Source organism: Giraffa tippelskirchi, chromosome 13, assembly GCF_054371585.1.
Source record: "Giraffa tippelskirchi isolate mGirTip1 chromosome 13, T2T-mGirTip1v1.2.pri, whole genome shotgun sequence".
NCBI lineage: Eukaryota > Metazoa > Chordata > Mammalia > Artiodactyla > Giraffidae > Giraffa > Giraffa tippelskirchi.
This window is the reverse complement of record NC_137287.1, coordinates 37,327,306-37,345,822: the sequence shown is the minus strand read 5'-3', so window position 1 is coordinate 37,345,822 and position 18,517 is coordinate 37,327,306. Positions and strand designations below refer to the sequence as shown.

Here is an 18,517-nt window from a genome sequence, read left to right as displayed (position 1 = left end):
AAATCTTAACAATGCCTGATTCATGAGTGGTCCTCTACGTGACTTAAATTTAACCAGTTGCTCTGGACAGTAGAACAGGCAGCAGACTAGGGTGAGGCTCCAATGAAGCAGCACTCTCCCCTCAGGCAGCTCCTAATGGAGGATCAAGAACCTCAAGGAACAAACTTACCTTCTCAGTCTGGCTGAGCAGGAAGTGATGGAAATGAGGGTCTGCATCTTTAACAGGCTGAAATGAGAAAATGATTTAATAAAACAAGTTATCTTCCACCAGAGGTCACCTCCTTCTACTGATAACTGGTCTCTCCTCTGGCTGACACACCTCTGGGAGCTGAACTTACAGGTGCCTGGAAGCTCTTCTCCCATTCTGGTTCTAAGCCTTTTATAAACAATGCCCATTCCAACTGGAGGAAAACTGGCTTCAAGTGGAAAAGAAGGGATGTTTCTGCCAGGCTGGTGTATAAATTACTCCCAAACACTGGAAAAATAATTAAAAAGTGTACCAGTGATTTTAAATCCAGCATTCACTAGTCACTTCAGATGACCCAGCAGACAAAGCCAAATTCTCAGGCTCCTCCAGTCGTAGGATTTTGGCCCACTTGCACCTGGTCTCAAATGCTCACTGAGGGTTAATATTAACAGAAAGGAGGAGGCAGCGACTGCAGGACTTTCAAGGGCTTTTCATAAGCAGGCCCAGCAGCAGGGGAACAGCAGGCACACCCAGCCCAAGGATAAGGCAGTGTGCAGGTAATGGAACATCACACCTGTGTAGGTGATCAAAGTGTGTCTATAAAGTACCAAGTAGAAAAAAACTGCAGAATGATCCCACTCTTGTAAAAATCAACACTACTCCCCAAAGTGAAAACCTGTAACATGGATATGTGATTATACACCTGATGGTTAAGTGGATATGCCAAACGGTCTGGAGTGAGTTAAATCAAACTCGACAGCGACCCTGTGCCAGGGTGGACTCACACACTTCTGTATTCATTGGCAATTGAGAAAAAGTGTCAGGAAAAGCACACCACACAGTCAGGCTAGGAAACCAGCTCTGAGGCTGGGCTTGTCATGGCCCAAGGGAGGGGTCATTACCTCGCTCACGGTGGGCTGCCATTTAAACGTGGCCACGGGTCCAGCCATCATCCCCTTCACAGTACTAGACTCCGGGATGCTGAGGTCCTAGAGAGGGAAAGACAAGGTGGTCACAACACTGTGGCACCTCAGGAGCAGATGTCTTCCTGCCTGATTCAGGGGCCCCTCTTCACTGCTTTGCTTCCTTCAAACTCCACCCCAAAGTACCCTAGCCAGCTCCACGGACTCCCCAGGCACAGCTCTGATGACTATCTATCAGGAGAAACAGAGTAAGTCCTTGTCAACACAGAGGGAAGCTTTCTTTTCTCTGGTCCAGAAATGACTAATGTGTTCCTGGGCCAAAACTCCTCAAGGATGGAGGTAACCTGAAAGCCCAACTGTGGTCTGTAGTGTGATCAGCAGGTCACAGGGAAAACTGCTTATTGCAAATAATGAGCATTAGGAAAACAGTACTGGCTTCAAATGGAATCCACTGTCTCTCAAAAAAAACTAAGGAAGCCACGTGGTGCAGTGAGGAGATCTGCCCAACATTTTAGAGCCACTAAGTGACGAAGTCAGAATTAGATCCTGGAGTGGTCGGGATCCAGGAGTCCACTCTCCCCCCAGACAGAAGGCAGGCACTGTGGGGGCAGGGAGTCAAGAGCTCAGTGCAGCAGGTCAAGCTCTCCACTAGACAGCTGAGGGGAAGCATCAGGAGGGCCACCAAGGCTGGGAGACAGCAAATGGGGACAGGGACACAAGGTAACCCGCGGCAGAGGGGCAGGAGCAGATGAGCTGTACAGCTTTATCCCTAGATCTCCAGACCGGCATGGAGATGCGCAAAACCAAACAAAGCAGCCCAGAGCAGAACTGCCCCAGAGAAGCTGCTGTCATGACGGACGTGTGCTGTGTCTGCTCGGCCTCATGCAGCAGCCACAAGGCACGTGTCACTGTGGAGCACCTGTCATGTGGCCAGTGTGACTTGACTAACTGGATTTTAATTTGGGTTTAATGTAAATTAATTTAAATGTAAACGGTCACTAGCCTAGTGACCACAACAACAGAACAAGAGTAAGGCAGGAACATAGCTGTCCATCCAGCACTGAGCAAAGGCCTCCACTCCCGATTCCCTGCACGAGTCTGGGTTTTTAGGAAAGCCACAGGACAGCTCTGTCTTGTCCCATGGTCCATGCCCAGAGTTCCAGTTCTCTGCTCAGGACTCGAGCTCCAGAGAGAGGGTGAGTGTGCACCCCACTAGCATGGCTCCCCATGGAGCTGGACACAAACCCAGCCTTCGCCTTCCCACATGTAATCAACACTCCTGCCGTTGAGCTCAGCCTTTTCCATTAATCCTCATGGGACAGAGGATTATGGCTCAGAATGGCACTCATCTGGGGCTCTGCCCAGCTAGACTACTGCACCCTACTTCAGCGAGGAGCTCGCCAGCTAGATGACAATCACTATAGCAACACACACGCCTGTGTGAGAAGAGTCCCTCCACATAAGCCTGGCAGTAGCCCCTGGGAGTGCACTGTAACCACCACACTCTCACCGCACAAAGGCTACAGCTGAAAAATAATAAATGTACAATGCTTGTCAATGTATAGTGTTGCAGACACTGTCTTAAGGGCTTGGCTTGTGTTATCCTCATTTAATTCTTCAAACAAACCTAAGAGGCACTGTTACCTTCAATGACCAGACAAGGAAACTGAGGTGAAGGGAGCTGGCCAAGGTCACACAGCTGTAGCAGGTCATGGAGTCACCAGACTCCAGGGCCGCCTCCTTACCTCTCCTTCATACTCCCCTTTACCCCCAAAGAAGCTGTTTCTCTTTAGGGTGAGCACAGGAGGTGGTGAGATCCATGGCGTGGGATGCCGGACAGCATGCATTTGGAGAACAGATAAAACCTGACAGACCAGATTTCTGTGGGTCCCCAGAAAATCAACTCAACTGGATCAAGCCAGATCACATCTCCTGAAAGTCCTTCATGCACCACACCCAGCAGTTTCTAAACTTCCCTCACCTCTGGCTGGAGGTTCCCTGTGCTCCTGGTCACCCGAGCTGTGCCCACCGCTCAGCTGCTCTCATCTATTCTGTGTTAGGTCACTGAACAGCCAGAAGGACCCGCTCTAATGCAAAGGTTGTATTGCGGCAGCCGACAGGCTGAATGTAGTCGAGTGATGTTCCTTTGGACTTAGAAGCGTTGTAAAAATTTGAATTAGCTTCTAATATTTAACATAAGAACACTTCACCTAAAAATAAAAGCTGTATTTTCAGCTTCTCTTGAGAAAAACCAAAAGATTTGGCAAAAGTTGGCTGGGAGTCTGAGGGTGGGGCATGGCCTCGCCAGACGGCAGCGCTGGCACCCCAACACCTTCAGCTCAGCCTCCTGTTTGAGCACCCTCTTCCCTTCCCTGCCTGGTCTCACTGGTGCCTCAACCTGTGCATCTCCAGCTGACATCCAGCATTTCATCACGGCCCCATCACCCAAGGTCTATGCCGGCCATCTGACTTCCAGCCTCCAATCCTGCTCTAACAACCTTTCCCTGTGTGGTGATAGACTACCTGCTTCACCTCAAATCTTCCTCCCTTGGCTCCCAAGACGCACACAGATCTTTCTGGAAAGGTGAGAGGTATGTTACTTCTGCCTCACTTCCCTTCACCAGCTCTACCCACTTCTTCCAACCTTGAGCTGTGGGCGTTCTCTCTGCAAAGCCAACTTCTTCCCTTCTGTTTCCTCTCTCCTGGCTTTCCCTCAAGACAACCACAATCAGGGCTCTGGGATCTAATGTCCTCTCTAGATATTCGCTCCCCAACACCAACATTTCCATCCTATGTTGCTGGAAGCCTCCCTGGTAGTCTAGACATCACTCAATGTGTCACACACGGAACCGGTCCTCTTGCTCCAGAAGCCAGCTCCTCTGCTCAGAAGGCACGTTTCTCTAGGCACAGACTTGAAATCATCTCCCCTCCCCTTTTCTCATCATCCCCTAGATGTAACCAGTTACCAAATCTTACCAACTTCTCCTCTGAAGTGCTTCTCACACAGTTCCTTTCAGTATTTACTAACGGCCCCCTCCACTCAAGGAAATCCCATTATGAATGTGCACCTGACATTACCCTTCTCATCGGCTTTGAGCCTTCCTTCACTGCCAGTTGTGACCTGTAACACAGCCTGGCGCATGCTGCTACCTCCACATCCAGCTCTAACACCTTCATGCCACCCTACTGACTCCATGGCAGTACAACACTGCTTAAGCAGACCTGGAGGCTCTCCACAACCTAGTGACAACCTGCCTTTACCCATCTGTCCTCCTCCTCGTCCTGTACCAGGACTGAGACCACGCCCGCTAACATCAAGCCCATGTGGGCTGTGCCCTTCGTCCGTGGAAGCCCTTCCCTTCTTTCCTGCTCAGCTCTCGCACGCTGGCTCAGTGGACCCTTTTACTCCCCTGACCATGTGTCTGGTTGAATGCTCGAGTTTTGTGTTCCTACTTCACGCCTGTGCATCCAGGCAGTGACCCTTCCCTGTCTGCGGAATTCTTTAAGGCAGCACAGAGCAGGGGACCCTACGTCCGTTCAGAGAGCTGAAGCACACAGGAGAGCTCGACTCTGCCGTGTATGAAGGACAGTCACCAGTTCCAGAAGTTACAGAGACAGAACCAACCTTCTCGTCCTTGGGGGGCCGACCCCGCTTCCGGGGACTCTGCTCCTGGGCTCTCTTCAGAGGGGACTTGGAGCCTCGCTCTGAGGAGCCTGAAGGCACCCTCTTCTTTCCTTCTCCCGTGTTCTTCTTCACCTTCCCTTCAGACAGGCTAAGCTTGCGCTTCTCATCACCTGAGATTGGCCTACTTCTCTCCTCACTGGAATTACGCCGATTCTTGTCATCAGCAGAACTGTGGGATGATGTCTGTAAGTTTAATAATAACAGTGATAACCACCACAATGGCTGCTACCATCACGACTCCTATTTACATGGGCCACACCCGGTGGTGAGCAATTTCTGTACATGTGGTATCCACACGACAATCCTATGAAGTAGGCACTGCTGTCATCTCTGCTTACATTTGGGGAAGTGGAGTAAAATAAAATTCAAGTTATTTGCTCACAGTCCCCAAACTGGATTTACATTCAGGCAGTGGACAGATCCCAGAGGTATGCTCCTAACCTCCACAAAAGGGACAAGGCCTGTGCTGTACTCAAAAGCTGAGGGACTTCTGCTGGGTCCAAACAACTTTCCTGAGGGCAACAATCTATTCCAGAAAGGTCAACCAGATGCATGGAGTTTCATGCTGATCAGCAAAATGCTGACGCCTTAGACCTGAAGTAGTTCTCTCCCCACTGGCATTTCACGAGAATAGAGTTTCAGGTTCGGGCGATATTTAATCTGCTATTACTATGCAAAAAATAACCAGTCTGGAGTTGGCACAAATTTAGAATCACGGGGCCTCTCACCTGGTCCTTCCCTTTGGCTCTCCTGAGGAACTCCTCCACGGCATCCACAGCTTGCTGGAATCGCTTCCCCTTGTTGATCTTTATCATTTCCTCCTTATGTGCATGATACGGCTTGAGCTGTTCCACTTTGATCCAGGCACTGGCAGAAAACATACAGAGCAAGGACACGATCCACACTGCTTGTGCCAGAAAGTATCAAAGACCTCATCCCAGCAGAGTGCAAGTATCCATTCAGTTTAACTGGTCTTTGAAACAGGCCTGCCACGTTTTCAAAACATACCATTGACCACCCCTTAGACTCTTGAGCCTAAAAGTATGTTTTACGGAAACAAGTCAAACCACCACCACCAAAATCAGCATCCTCCAAATAAAGTCACTTTTGCGGGTTATTTCCACTCTCATTCACCAGCCTTCCATGCTGAAACACACACACCCTGCCACTAGCTGAGGACAAAGGAAACCTGGAAATGTGCTTCCACCCTTACTAACACAACACAAATGGCTCCATGCAGATCCCAGGAAATCAGGACTCTTGGCATTATCAACCACAGCAGCATCACTGCCAGTCAAAACCTCAGTCAGACCGATGACCTGTCAATCCCAAGACTCGGGGATGCTCCAAGAGCTAAAGAAAGGCAACAGCTTCAAAAACCTGCTGCTCCTTCAGACGTCTGTAGTCTCGGAGCTTGTATTTGTTCATGAATGATTGTGCCCAGGGCTATTGAACCACACAAAACAGGTGACACACGGTTCGGAACAAGGGCAGCAGTCACAAAAGGAGGCTTTCAGAAACAAGACTCTGCCTGTGATTAAAGGGAGAGGAACATACTCTTGGGATTTTTGGTTCCCACCACCAATGCATAACATGTGAGAATGAAAAGAGCCATCAACCCTGGAATAACTGGCCTGCCACACTAACCTGCACGAATCTGCCCCCACTGGCTTTTGTGGTTTCCTTAAATGACTGTCACTTTCCAAAACACTGTACAATGGAGAGAATTATAGGCTTGGCAAGGTTAACAGTTTATTTACATATTTTACCCTGTAAAACTCAAGAGGTTTCATAGCATAACCTTCAGAAAAAGTGGGTCAGGTCAAGGATATAGAAATGGGGCTATTACATGAACTTAGGCTTCTTTCCTTTAGAGAAAGCTAGAGAATACTCACTAATAATAGTCAAAGTGCTAACCTCTGCACATAAAAATAGTGCTACCAACCCAGTAATAGCCACCTGTGCTTCAAGTGTTGTGCTAATGGTTGTAATAATGGGTCTGTATGAACACAAGCTCTGGAACCATCAGTCTGCAAACTAGGACTAGGCATATTATCTGTGGGTAAACAACACGAGCGAGAACAAAACAGTGAATGGGGACTCAGATGCTGGTCTCACTGCAGATTTCCAAAAAGATGAGGTAAGCAGGTACCTTCCAAGTGACCAACTCATCCTGAAGTCTGAAATTGGACACAATAGACCCCACGGGTCCAAACTATAAGGAGGAAAAATGGAATTAAATTGACCCCATATTATTCAGCAAGTGTGTTTACGGTGTTAAGGCCAAACCACCAGCATAATCAGATGAAAGCAAATTAAACTTTCAGATTAACTGGGAGCTCTGAGGTGACAAATACTCAGTATCAGTGATGAAGCTTAGAGACCTACAGTCCTCAAAGAGACCTCCTCCCTCTCCCAGCTTCAGGTCAGACGCTGAGACCTGCATTCGTTCCTAGCGTAAGACGGACGGGGTGGTTTTAATCAAGCCTCCCTGAGATAGGACTGTAAGAATCTTGATTCCTAAATCCCTTTTCTCCAATCTCCTCACACTAACCCGGGACTCAGAGTAAGTGGAAAGGTGAAGATATTTGTGGAGGAAGCACCAATGAACCCAGGCCTATCTTCGTTGAAGCATTTTAAGTGGATTACTGAGTTCTGCCAAGAGAACAGTAACAGTCAAAATTCATTCATCCTAAACAAAGACTGGCATTTGAGATACTGAAATGAAATTTTCCTCTCTTATGACCATCTTTGAAAAGTGAAAATAAGTTTGCTAAAAGAAGTGACAGTGTAAGTATGACTTCAAGAGAAAATGTTAATCCACCTAAGAAATCACCTCCTGCTGGAGAAACATCCTGTCACATCAGAAAAACAGTAAATAAAACACGAGCCCAGCGGAGCCCTAGGAGAATTATCTCTTGAAAGCATGATGAACTGAAATTCACTTTGGCCATTTCAATAATTTTTTCTCCAAAAGCTATATTGCAAAACTGTCTTCTTAAAAAGGGTGTGCTTTTCAGCTGGAGCTTCAGTAAGGCCCTACTGAGGCCAGCCAGGCCAGGGACTGGCATGCAACTGGTGCTCAATAATTACTCAGTAAATGAAGCCTTCCAGGCATGTCAGGGAGGCTAGACTGCTGGCCTCTGGGCTAAAACAATAGATGACTGTGCAGGCTTTTTGTGGTTGTTGCTGCTGTTTATATGTTTTTTAAGTGAGTGTTCTGTTTGCTTGATTTAAGCTGTAACTTTTGATTTCCCTCAATGTGCTCCCAATGCCTAGATGGAGCTGCACTTTTTCCAACCAATTTGCTGCGGGCTGAGAAGTCAAAAAAAAAAAAAAAAAAAAAATCACGCTTAGTCAAGTTGTGTCTAATGAACTGGCTTTGCTTCTGTATTCAAGGAAGTTAATTACACATTGTTTATAGAAGTAAATGCCCGAAAACAAGCTAACTGGCAATCAGTGAGGTCACTATAAAGAATGAAATGGAAGGTCCTTTAAGATACTTGGCTAAGAGGAAAACAGCAAGATACAGAGCAGCGTGTGTAGTATGCTAGCACTTGCATAAAGACGAGGAAAAAAGGAACATGCAAATTCCTGATTAGGCACCCAGTATCTCTTGAGGCACTCATCATAAGAAACTAGTATAACTAGACGCCTGTGGGCCAGAGACTTGAGGGGAAGAGGAGGAATGGAACTGTCTCAAAGGTTTAAAGCTTGATTTGGGCGGAAACCATAAGTATCTATTAGTCTTAAAAAAACAAATCAGGGACTTCCCTGGCGGTCCGGTGGCTAAGACTGTGCACTCTCAATGCAGGGGGCCCAGGTTTGATCCCTGGTGGGGAACTAAGATCCCACAACAAAGATCCGGCACAGCCAAATGAATAAATAAATATTAAAAATCTGCATAAATTAAATAAAATAAAAAAAAATCCCTCAACAAATCAATAACAAGGGCCCGTGCTGTAGCACATGAGCTATTTCCACTGAGAAGGGGGCTCTCCCCCATGACTTCCTTGTGTAGGTCTGCTCAGGTAGGCAGCTACTGCCTGGCTGCCGGTGTAACTGCACCTGTAACACAGCCAAGAGCAAACTTACCCTGGTAACCTGATACACCTCCTACAAATACTTCTCCTTTGAGAACAGAAAACTTCCCCTAAGCCACCCTCTGATTATACACTCAAAATGAATGTAAAAATCTCACATTTTCAGGCTTCTCTGGTGGCTCAGTGGTAAAGAATCCTCCTACCAATGCAGGAGACACGGGTTCAGTCCCTGGCCACATGCTGTGGAGCAACTAAGCCCATGTGTCACAACTACTGAAGTCCTGGCAACAAGAGAAGCCACCACAGTAAGACGCCCTCGCACCACAACCAGAGAAAAGCCTGCACAGCAATGAAGACCCAGCATAGATAAACATTAAAAAAAAAAAAATCTCACATTTTCAAACACTTTCATAATTCTGACCCACCTTCCTCTTAATTAAAACTAGATTATATAGATATCATAGTGAAGATGCCAGTCCATGAATGAGCTCAAACACCCACATATGTGTCTCAGACTCATGGAAACAGTGACCTGGTGGGGGGGAGAGCATACAGGCATAGGCCACAGGTGAGAACAAGGACATAGTCAGAGAGGTATGTTTGCCCTCCATCTGGATTTGGTGAGAAGTACTTAGTAAATAACTCTCGCCCCCCCTCCCCCCAGCTTAAACCAGTCAAAGAGGCTGAGATTACTGAGGTGTTACAGGTCCAAGTCTACACTATTCAGAAACCAAGACACCTCCCCCCAGTGCAAATCAAAAGACCAAAAAGGTCACAAAACAGGTAACAATTTTAGTTAATTACAAGCAACGACTATCATACAGATGTCAACAAAGACTTGCCTATAAGATACAGAAAATTTTTGTTTCCAAAACTTGACAACATTCCCCAATGCTGGATGAGGCTCTCAAGCTGCACTGCCACGGCCGACATGGCCAGCCACTGCTTTCCATGCGGGTCTCCACGGGGGCCTGACCCCTGTCCCTGGGGCGCCCTGCCGCAGCTGTGGAGGGCGTCTCACCTGAAGGGCGGGAGCCTCTGCCAGCGCTCTCGAAGATCGTGGCTGTCCAGCTCTGGCAGAAGGACACTGCTGGCTCAGTTCAAACACTGGAGCAGTGGCTCTCACTCCCTGCTTGGCTCAATCCTCCAACCATTACATGGTGTTGGAAGCAGGGAAAGTGGGTCAATCAGGTGACAGGTGAAAGGGGGATGCTCAGATGGGTTCAACCTGCTGTGCCTCTAATTACGAGGCACAGATTTTTCTAGAAGTTACTGATATTTCAGCACCCACTTAAGACACCTCATAACCAGCCTGTCCCACCTTATATCTGGCTTGATGTAAAAAGAACCTCAGGCTAGGACCTTGGACATATTATCACTTAAATCCTTAGAGTTTCCTGCCTCTCAGTTTCTGTATCTGTTGAAAAATAAGAACCGGAACAACTACCTTGTTTTCTGAAAGGGCTATTGTGAGGATGAGGTGTGAAGACTGCTATAGAAACTCTGAGATAGTTGTTACGGATTTACACATCGTTTGCCCACAGTATTCTTTGAACTGGTTTGTTTTCCGTGGGTTTTGCACACCTGCAAACTGAATGAACTCCCTCCATTCTGCCATTCACGGCCACTGAAGAAACTTTAAAACCCCGAGCTCAGTTTCTCCTCTGATGGGCAACCACCTGTTCAAGGTGGGCCCTGATGCATCAGAGATTTAATCTTGGGCTGTGGTCACGTGGTGGAGTTATCTTCCCCTCTACATTTTCATGAAATAGAAAAGAACTGTGGGCAGTTCCCATGTAGCCACCCAGGCTCAGAGAGTTCAACCGGGCCATCTTGTTAAGTCCTTCTTGTCACAGGGGAGGCTGTCTGGGAAGGTCTAATCCTCTCTTCCTTTTTGTGAGAGGGGAGCAAAGTCAGGAACGAACTCTGTCGCCATCCTGGTGACATCTCTCCCGGGTCCTCTCTTCTTGGTTCTCTCTTTCAGAGGGAGAGCAACAAAATTTTCTAGATGTTTTGGAAGGGAAGAATAGAAAAAAAATCAGGTTTCTAAAAGATAGGAACATGTCCACTGAGGTCAGGACCCCGTGACCGACAGAGCCTCCAGGATGTGCCAGGGGCACACAACCCTCTCCCCAGGAGCAGGTGTTAAGGGGAGGTAGAGTCCAGCTTCTGCCAGAGCCACTCACAGCTCTGTCCACCACAAAGCAGTTCTCATCCCTAAAGTCCACTTGCATTTCCTGTCTGAACTGTATCTCACAGAGCCCTCCTTACACACATCCTAAACACAGTCACGCAATGTTTATTCTACTCATGATGCCCTTTGTCAAAACACCTTAGGATTTATGAACAAGTCAGTGTTTATCTCCTTAAAGTCAATTATTTCATCAATTGTGATCATGTTCTTTCCTCAGTTGTTGCTTTTTCACAGTAGAGGGTTCTCTCTCTCACCTGACTTAGTCCCCTTGCTGCTACTGCTTCTAAGTCGCTTCAGTTGTGTCCGACTCTGTGCGACCCCATAGACGGCAGCCCACCAGGCTCCTCCGTCCCTGGGATTCTCCAGGCAAGAACACTGGAGTGGGTTGCCATTTCCTTTTCCAATGCATGAAAGTGGAAAGCGAAAGTGAAATCGCTCAGTCGTGTCCGACTCGTAGTGACCCCATGGACTGCAGCCTACCAGTCTCCTCAGTCCATGGGATTCTCCAGGCAAGAGTACCGGAGTGGGGTGCCATTGCCTTCTCCTTAGTCCCCTTTCCAGATGTTAATTCCATCAGATTCCATCAGGAGGACAGACTAGATAGCACACAGTTTCCTGGGAGGAACAATGTGGTTTTTCCATAAAGGTGAAATAATGTAAAAATAAGAAACAAAGTATAACAAAAACATCAGCCAAACAAAACAAGGTGGCACAATGTATCATTTTGTCTTCGAAGACTTTAAGGTCAAAAGAGCAGAACTGGCTGACATCCTTAGGACTCTCCAGCTCTCAGACCACTCTCTTCTCAAACACAGATCCTCCACACCCTACCCTACCATGGGCAGGGTCCGTTTCTTTCTCTCTCACATTTTCTTTACTTAAAGCCATCTGCTTCTTATTAACTATTTTTTTTTTTGTAACAGATCTAACCCTAACCCAATGTTTGTTGAACACCTACCTGCTCTATGCCAACCAATCAATGAGTAAGTGATGCTTTCTCATAACTGCCGGGTAGTGTTGTCCCCACATGTGGACAAGGACCCAGAGGTTTAAAAAAGTCAAATGGCCCAAATCACAGAGCAGGTGAAACTGGTATCTGAATATACATCAGGCCGGTAATAATCCAGAGCTCTGTGTTCAAAGTAATCCGCTACTAAGTAACAATCTGGAGATTTTGCTGAGATTTTGCCTTCAGAAGATACAAAGTTTCTAAACTCTGCCTCCATGCGGACTACTAAGAACTCTACTCCGGTTAGAGAAGTGCTGGAGATCCTTTCCCTTTGTTTTCTTTCACTAAGGCAACTGGTTAGCCACAAAAAGTTAACATGTTAGTCCCCTCTTAACTTAATGACTTTTTATGAAGAACAGTATCAAGGAAGTTTAGAAGGCTAAATGAAGATACTAAATCTAGCCACTGCCGTGTATCCGCTTGCTTATGAGTCTCCTCAAAGAATTTCCTAACATCATCACCATCACTAACGCGCTATTTCTGTGTCCAGAAAACACATTCTTATCATTGGCTTCACTGGTCTGCCTGGCTGAGTGCTTGAGTGCTGAGATTCACTCAGCTCCAAATTTCTGTGTCCTATTTGTAGTATTTCTTATACACAGGAACAGTTTATTCCTCTATGATAAAAATTATCATAGAGGATGATAAAAATTATCCAGCATGATAAAAATTATCATAAAAACACAATGGCTTTCAGGTCCCCTGTAAGCTGTTTAACTCTCCACTTTCTATGAGTTCCCATTTGTGTTCCAGACTGGTGACTTCTTCATTTAGCTAACCAAGGTAGGCCAACAATATTGCCCTGTTCTCTTCAAGCACAGGTTCTTTACCTCTGGGAGGAAGGCTTTCTCTGTCCACACGTTCAGTTTATCTCCCAGTGGTTTACGGTATCCTCACTTCCTGGAATGACCCTACTATTCCTCTTCAAATTCTACTCATCCTCCAGAGTTTGATCCAAATCCTGTCTCTTCAAGAAGCCTCCTTTGACCCCTGTTCAAATTTCTCTTTGTTCTAGAATCCTTTAATCATTCCGCTCCTCCTACACTTAGTCCCATCTGAAGTGTCTATGTCTTGTCACCTCAGTTCCCGGAAGACAGGGACCATAGCGTTTGCCTTCCCAGAAGTTCTCTTTGATGTCTGGCTGCGCATTCAGTACTTGTTTTATGCATCCAGATGATCTTTCTCGTGACGTGCACGGCATTAGCAGAACATTCCCTCTTCCAGACTGTTTCTGTCTCTCAGAGCTCTGGGCCAATGACTCCCTTGAAATATTGCCACCAAAAGGCTGCTGAGTTGGTTTGAGACAAGCACTGGGGCTGGGTATGTCGGTACATGTGTGTATGGTGAATGCAGACATGCCAAGCAAACTCTAAACCAGGATGAGCACTCTGACACAAAAATATGCTAGTGAAGAATACCATTTATAAGAGTTTTTCCTATGGAATATTATATATCACTTTCTACAAGCATACATTTTTCAAACCCAAAGCTACATTTTCCTGTAAGGACCACATATACAAACACAATTACTTAAAGAAATTAAACCATCTAGCTAGAACCAGGCAATCAACTTGATGGAGTAATGAGAAAGCTAAACAAGTCACTGGAAACATGAGTACACTTTCCTCTCTTTGCTGCGATTTATTATACAGCCTATCAAAGAATCTCAAATTAACAGTCCTGATTTCAACTCTAGAACAAATCTGGTTAAAAAGCTTTACTGTTACAATGCTAGATCAAATCATCTAGTTTTACAAGAACAAGGCTAAACAACTACTTTTACTAAGACAAAAGAAATTTTAGCTTTCAACTATATAACTCATGCCTGAACCACAATGATAAACGGCCATTAAAAGAGAACCAAACAAAAACAAAAGGATGTGCCTCGAGGGGAGGGGGGTTGGGTACAGAGATGGGAGAACCTCTTGATGAGGTGATCACACCTAGAAGGCATCGCTCTATTTCTCAACTGATGTCTGGGAGATAAGAATAACACCTTTTATTTAGGCAGAAACCAGAAGGATATGCCATTTTTATAGACCATGTTAAGACTGAATTAGGAGACCGAATTAAAATATTCACAAAGCAGCTTCAACCCAGGGCAACTCCCAAACATAGGGAAAATGAAACTCTTGGTTAGCACTACTCACTGATCTTCTGTTCCAAAAAACTTTACAAAGAAGCATTTCTTCCCACGTGGTTTCTTTAAGTCCTTGGGTGGGTTAACAATCTAGAGGATGAAAGAGGAAAAAAAAAGTTTTTTTCCACAGTGATAAGTTGGTAAGAAAAAACATGAAATAAAAGAAATATGTCTTAAAAACAAAACCAAACACAGGGCCTAGTCTATGTCCAAACCTGGTGCTTTCCTACTGACATACGTGGAAATGTGCAAATATTCCAGGAGTTCCCAACATCTACTATTATCTATAGTGTTCAGTAGATACAATATCCCTTTAACTAAAATGGCCCTGTTTTAAAATTATTACTCCCTGTAACGTGACCCTGGCATCACTGAAGAAACATAGAAGACACTCCTGAAAATTCTTTTGCCCTAAAGAGTTGAGACAGGTGACAACAACAGTGACGAATAAATAAGGCACTGCAAATGCCATATTGCAAAGAGACAGTCTGAAGACATTCCCTGGGCTCCGGGCAAGAATATAAAAACAGAACATTTGGAAAGCTATGAGGATCGCCTCATGCAAAATGTGTAATGCCAACTTTTGCAAAGATACACTGGGGCAGCACATATGGTAAAATGGAAAAAGATTTAAACTTAGTTGGGACAAAAATACTTTGACTTTTCACTAACCTACATTTAGATTTTTTTTCTTCCCAGAAAGTTTATTTTCTTCTCCTTTTCCGATTTATGTAAAGCTAAATTCAAGTCATAATGGATTTTCAGGATTAAAAGACTTTATCAAAAACAACTTCTGAGTCAAGAAATAATAATTCACTGCAGATTAAAAGATCTGGTTTATGTATACTGCCTTTTCTAAATAAACTGATACTAAAGAAAAAAAGAAAAACAAAAATACCCGTGTGTTATTTAAATAAGCCCAGTTTTAACTCAATGCTAGAGTCTGTGGGGAATTCCATCTTACACGATCCCCCTTCTCAAAGCCAACTTCAGACGTTCTTCCTTCAGTAGCAAGACACTCACCTTTCCCGGCCAAGGAGGATACCGGCCGAGTTTCCCCCTAGAGATATAAAACACAGAGAGTCAGCATTTGCCCTGGAAAAGCAACTCCAGCTCCTTCAACACACTCAACATGCAATTTATTTTCCTAAATCTCCACCTTCACCCTCCACTGCCAGACTAAAAGCTGGCAACAAGGAATTCTTAAACGTGGCTTCCACAGCTGGGCCCAAGATGCCCAAACTCCTCAGAAACGCAATGCAAACAATAACAACAACAACAAAAAAACAACGAAGATTTCGGTGCGCCAGGTATATGCGTCCTTCTGGTGACGAGGAATACAGAAAAGACAAAACAAAACCACCAGGAGCCGTTTGTCTAGAGCCTGCCCGTGATGTGACGGGGGTAGGGGGCAGCTCGCTCTGTAAACACAAGACTTCCCCTTCACAAAGTCTGGCTTTTAATTCACCAGCCTGGCTTTGACAAAACTCTAAGGGAAGCCCTTCCTCCGGGTCGAAGAGACAAGCTGCGCAGCTCGAGGGAGGCGGCGACAGTCCCGTCTCGGTCCGGGCGGTTGTCCGGGACACAGAAGCCGACAACGAGAGGCACCGGTCACTGCCAAGCCTTCAGTTGTAATAGAAAAGTGTCCCCTCCATTTCTTCAAAGCGCAGCGCCGTCAGTCCGCTTTCGACACCCCCAGGCCGAGGCGCCCGCACAGGTGGGTTCCGTCGCGCAACGCGGGTGTCGAAGGGCTTTGCCCAGACGAGACGGACTCGCCTGCTCTTCCTGGGAGCCCCGCAGCCCAGACCCCGGGGCGAGGAACCAGGCGTCCGTGGAAGCCGTGCGGCGCCGGGTACTCTCCTCACAGTGGGCCGCGCCACGCGTCCGGGTCCGGAGCGCTGCTCTCCCCGGGCGGCCTCGGTGCTCAGAGCTGGGCCCACCGCGGCCACCCTCGGCCTCAGTCCCCCGAGGCCAGGCTGTCCCTTCCGCCCAGGTTCACTCCCAGTGCCGGCACCTCGTCTCGCCCTCTCTCCATGACCTGGAGCGCGTAAAAAGGCCGCCTCGGGGCGGGCCACACACCCCATGCCCAGGGAGGCAGCTCCCCGGCGCACCGCTCTTGGCCCCGGCCGCCCGGACTCACCACACCAAATCGCCGAGCCGCAGACTCACAGCCGCCATCTTACCACCCAACCACCGCCGACGCACGGGCGGTCGGGAACATCAGGTCGCTCCGGCACCGCCCATTGGAGTGAGGCGGGCCACGTGATGGGAGCCGGCCGTCCCCTCGGCCACGCCGCTGCTCTGACGTCACCGCGCCCGTCGGGGCTTATTGGCTGGCCGAGCGGCACGTGACCCGGGCGCCGCGGTCTCCGCGCGCCGGATCTCCGAGACTCCCGGCTCTTTCCCCCTCCCTCCAGCTCGTGACAACGAAGCGCCGGTCTGAGGAGGCGGCGGCGGCGGCGGCGGCGGCGACGACGACGACGACGACGGTGCGGCCGGCGGAACAAGCGAGGCAGCCGGCCGTGCGGCCGGCCCCGCCCCGGGCCCTGGCCTCCAGCGCCCGCCCAGACAGCTCTTCCGTTACGGCCGTTAGCCCGGCGCGGGCCCCGGGGCCGGCCGTGTCGGTGCGCCGGTAGCTGCCTTGACGGACTTTGGCGCGGCCTGGAAGCCAGCGCTCCACCCGCGCCCGGGGCCCCGCGCCCGGCGGGCTCTGCGTGGTCGCCCCCACGGGGCAGACAGGTCCTTCGGGGCGCGCTTTCTAACGGCCGGCGTCCAGCGGGAGCCGCTCCGAGCCTGCTTCCGCGCCGCAAGTTCTCCCCGGGGCGCAGCGCTGCCCGCCGCGAGGCTCCGAGTTGCCCGGCCGACGTGGAGCCGGCGTTTCTCCGCTTCCTCCTGGGCCGGCAGAGCCGGCGAGCCGCCCCCCTCCCCCCCGCTCTGCTCACTACCCCGGGCGCACGGGGACCCGGCCATGGGCCGCGGCGCGGGCCGGCCGCCCGCTGGGAGGCATGGTTCGGGGGCCGGCTGCTAGCGGCGCCGCCGCCCGGGCTCGCGGGCCGGTATGAAGACGGCCGCGGGGGGCACGAAAGCGACCCGCGAGGCCGTAGGCTGCGTCGCGCCGGGGACAAAGGTGCGTGTCTTTGTCGGGTCCGGGCTCTCGCGTCAGCCTTGTTGTAGTTTGACACTTTGGGGGGAAGTTGGGAGCAGGCTCTTTTTTGACAGCAGGAAGGCAAATGCTAAGGCGTAGTTTATCAGTACGTTAAGACTAAGCCGTTCAATGGGGAACCGTGGACAGCAGTTGAGCACGGCGTCTGCCTACACGTCAACAGCCCAGGTAGAAAATAAAAAAATTTTAAGACCCCCAGTTGCAGTTGTAGAACCCAAAGAAGCCAAGGCCGATGTTGACTTAACTTAGAACCGGACTTTTATTGAGCCATCCCATGCTCAAAAAAAAGGTGGCAGGTCCATACGCTGTCTCCCAAAGGTATATTGGTTGTAAGAGGGGGTTTTTAGCGAACTGGCTCATCCGCGGCCAGTTCTCTTTGCAGTCAGCTTCTCCGAAGTACATCAGCTAATTTGAGGAGCTGTCATTCACTGTTAACTATTTCGTGTTTTAGAGACCAGACCGATCGTTTTTTAAAGCATATTTAAGTTTCCAGGAGATAAGAAAATTAAACACATCTTTCTAGTTTAAGAATTCTTAATTTGGGGGAATTAAAGGATGCTTTTTAATGACTTAGTAAAATTCATGAATCGTACATCAGTACCCTAAAGACATTTGCGATAGAGCCGGAAACTTCGGTAATGAGTAAGTATATTGTCTAATATTATCTTGGTAGTTCTGGCCAATGCAATAAGACATGAAACAAAAATAGAACATTATTTGTCAGAAAGGCAGAGACAAAATTCTCATTTCTGTGAGGGATAGGACAGCCTATTTTGAAAAACAGAGTTAAGGGAAAACCATTAAAATAGCTAGGAATTCATTGAAGAGACTAATTACAAAATTAGTGTACAATATTCGGTGGGTTTTTCTACATTTCACCAATAATCAGTTTGAAAATATGATTGAGAGGGAATATAGAAACAACAAAAAGTACCATTCCTTGGAATAATCTGAGATACAAAAGGAGGCTTGAATTTCTTGGATAACCTGGGTTGAGGTGTTTTAAGGGGGGTGCTTTTGTTTGTAGAATACTCTGCTTTTATTTAGAATTAAGCATCAACTCGTTAAAATTGAGTATATAAATGCCTTAACCTTTCTTAAGCCTTGTAAGCTTTTTCAACAAATCTTGTTTTTAAATCTGAGAATGTATACATAAAAATAAACATTTTAGAT

At 47.7% G+C, this 18,517-nt stretch overlaps 2 protein-coding genes across 43 annotated transcripts in view; one reads left to right on the top strand and one right to left on the bottom strand.

The window, feature by feature from the left end:
• GLYR1 (glyoxylate reductase 1 homolog) overlaps positions 1–16,376 on the bottom strand; it is a 32,071-nt gene extending 15,695 nt beyond the window's left edge. For 5 of the 24 annotated variants that reach the window (XM_081554731.1, XM_081554733.1, XM_081554740.1 and 2 more), the window contains exons 1-7: positions 16,322–16,376; positions 15,205–15,241; positions 14,192–14,271; positions 5,524–5,662; positions 4,736–4,978; positions 1,090–1,176; positions 170–226 (exon numbers count right to left, since the gene is read on the bottom strand). In XM_081554731.1, coding sequence (XP_081410857.1) covers positions 170–226; positions 1,090–1,176; positions 4,736–4,978; positions 5,524–5,662; positions 14,192–14,271; positions 15,205–15,241; positions 16,322–16,359 — 681 coding nt within the window. In that variant the 5' untranslated portion in view covers positions 16,360–16,376. Of the gene's footprint in view, positions 1–169; positions 227–1,089; positions 1,177–4,735; positions 4,979–5,523; positions 5,663–10,422; positions 10,843–14,191; positions 14,272–15,204; positions 15,242–16,292 lie in introns of all 24 variants that reach the window. The other 19 variants (XM_081554732.1, XM_081554734.1, XM_081554741.1 and 16 more) reach the window with 6 other exon arrangements.
• Positions 16,377–16,601: 225 nt separating this feature from the next.
• UBN1 (ubinuclein 1) overlaps positions 16,602–18,517 on the top strand; it is a 31,926-nt gene continuing 30,010 nt past the window's right edge. For 13 of the 19 annotated variants that reach the window (XR_014072678.1, XR_014072676.1, XM_081554730.1 and 10 more), the window contains exon 1: positions 16,602–17,308. The gene's annotated coding sequence lies outside the window, so the exon portion shown is untranslated. Of the gene's footprint in view, positions 17,987–18,517 lie in introns of all 19 variants that reach the window. The other 6 variants (XR_014072679.1, XR_014072680.1, XR_014072677.1 and 3 more) reach the window with 2 other exon arrangements.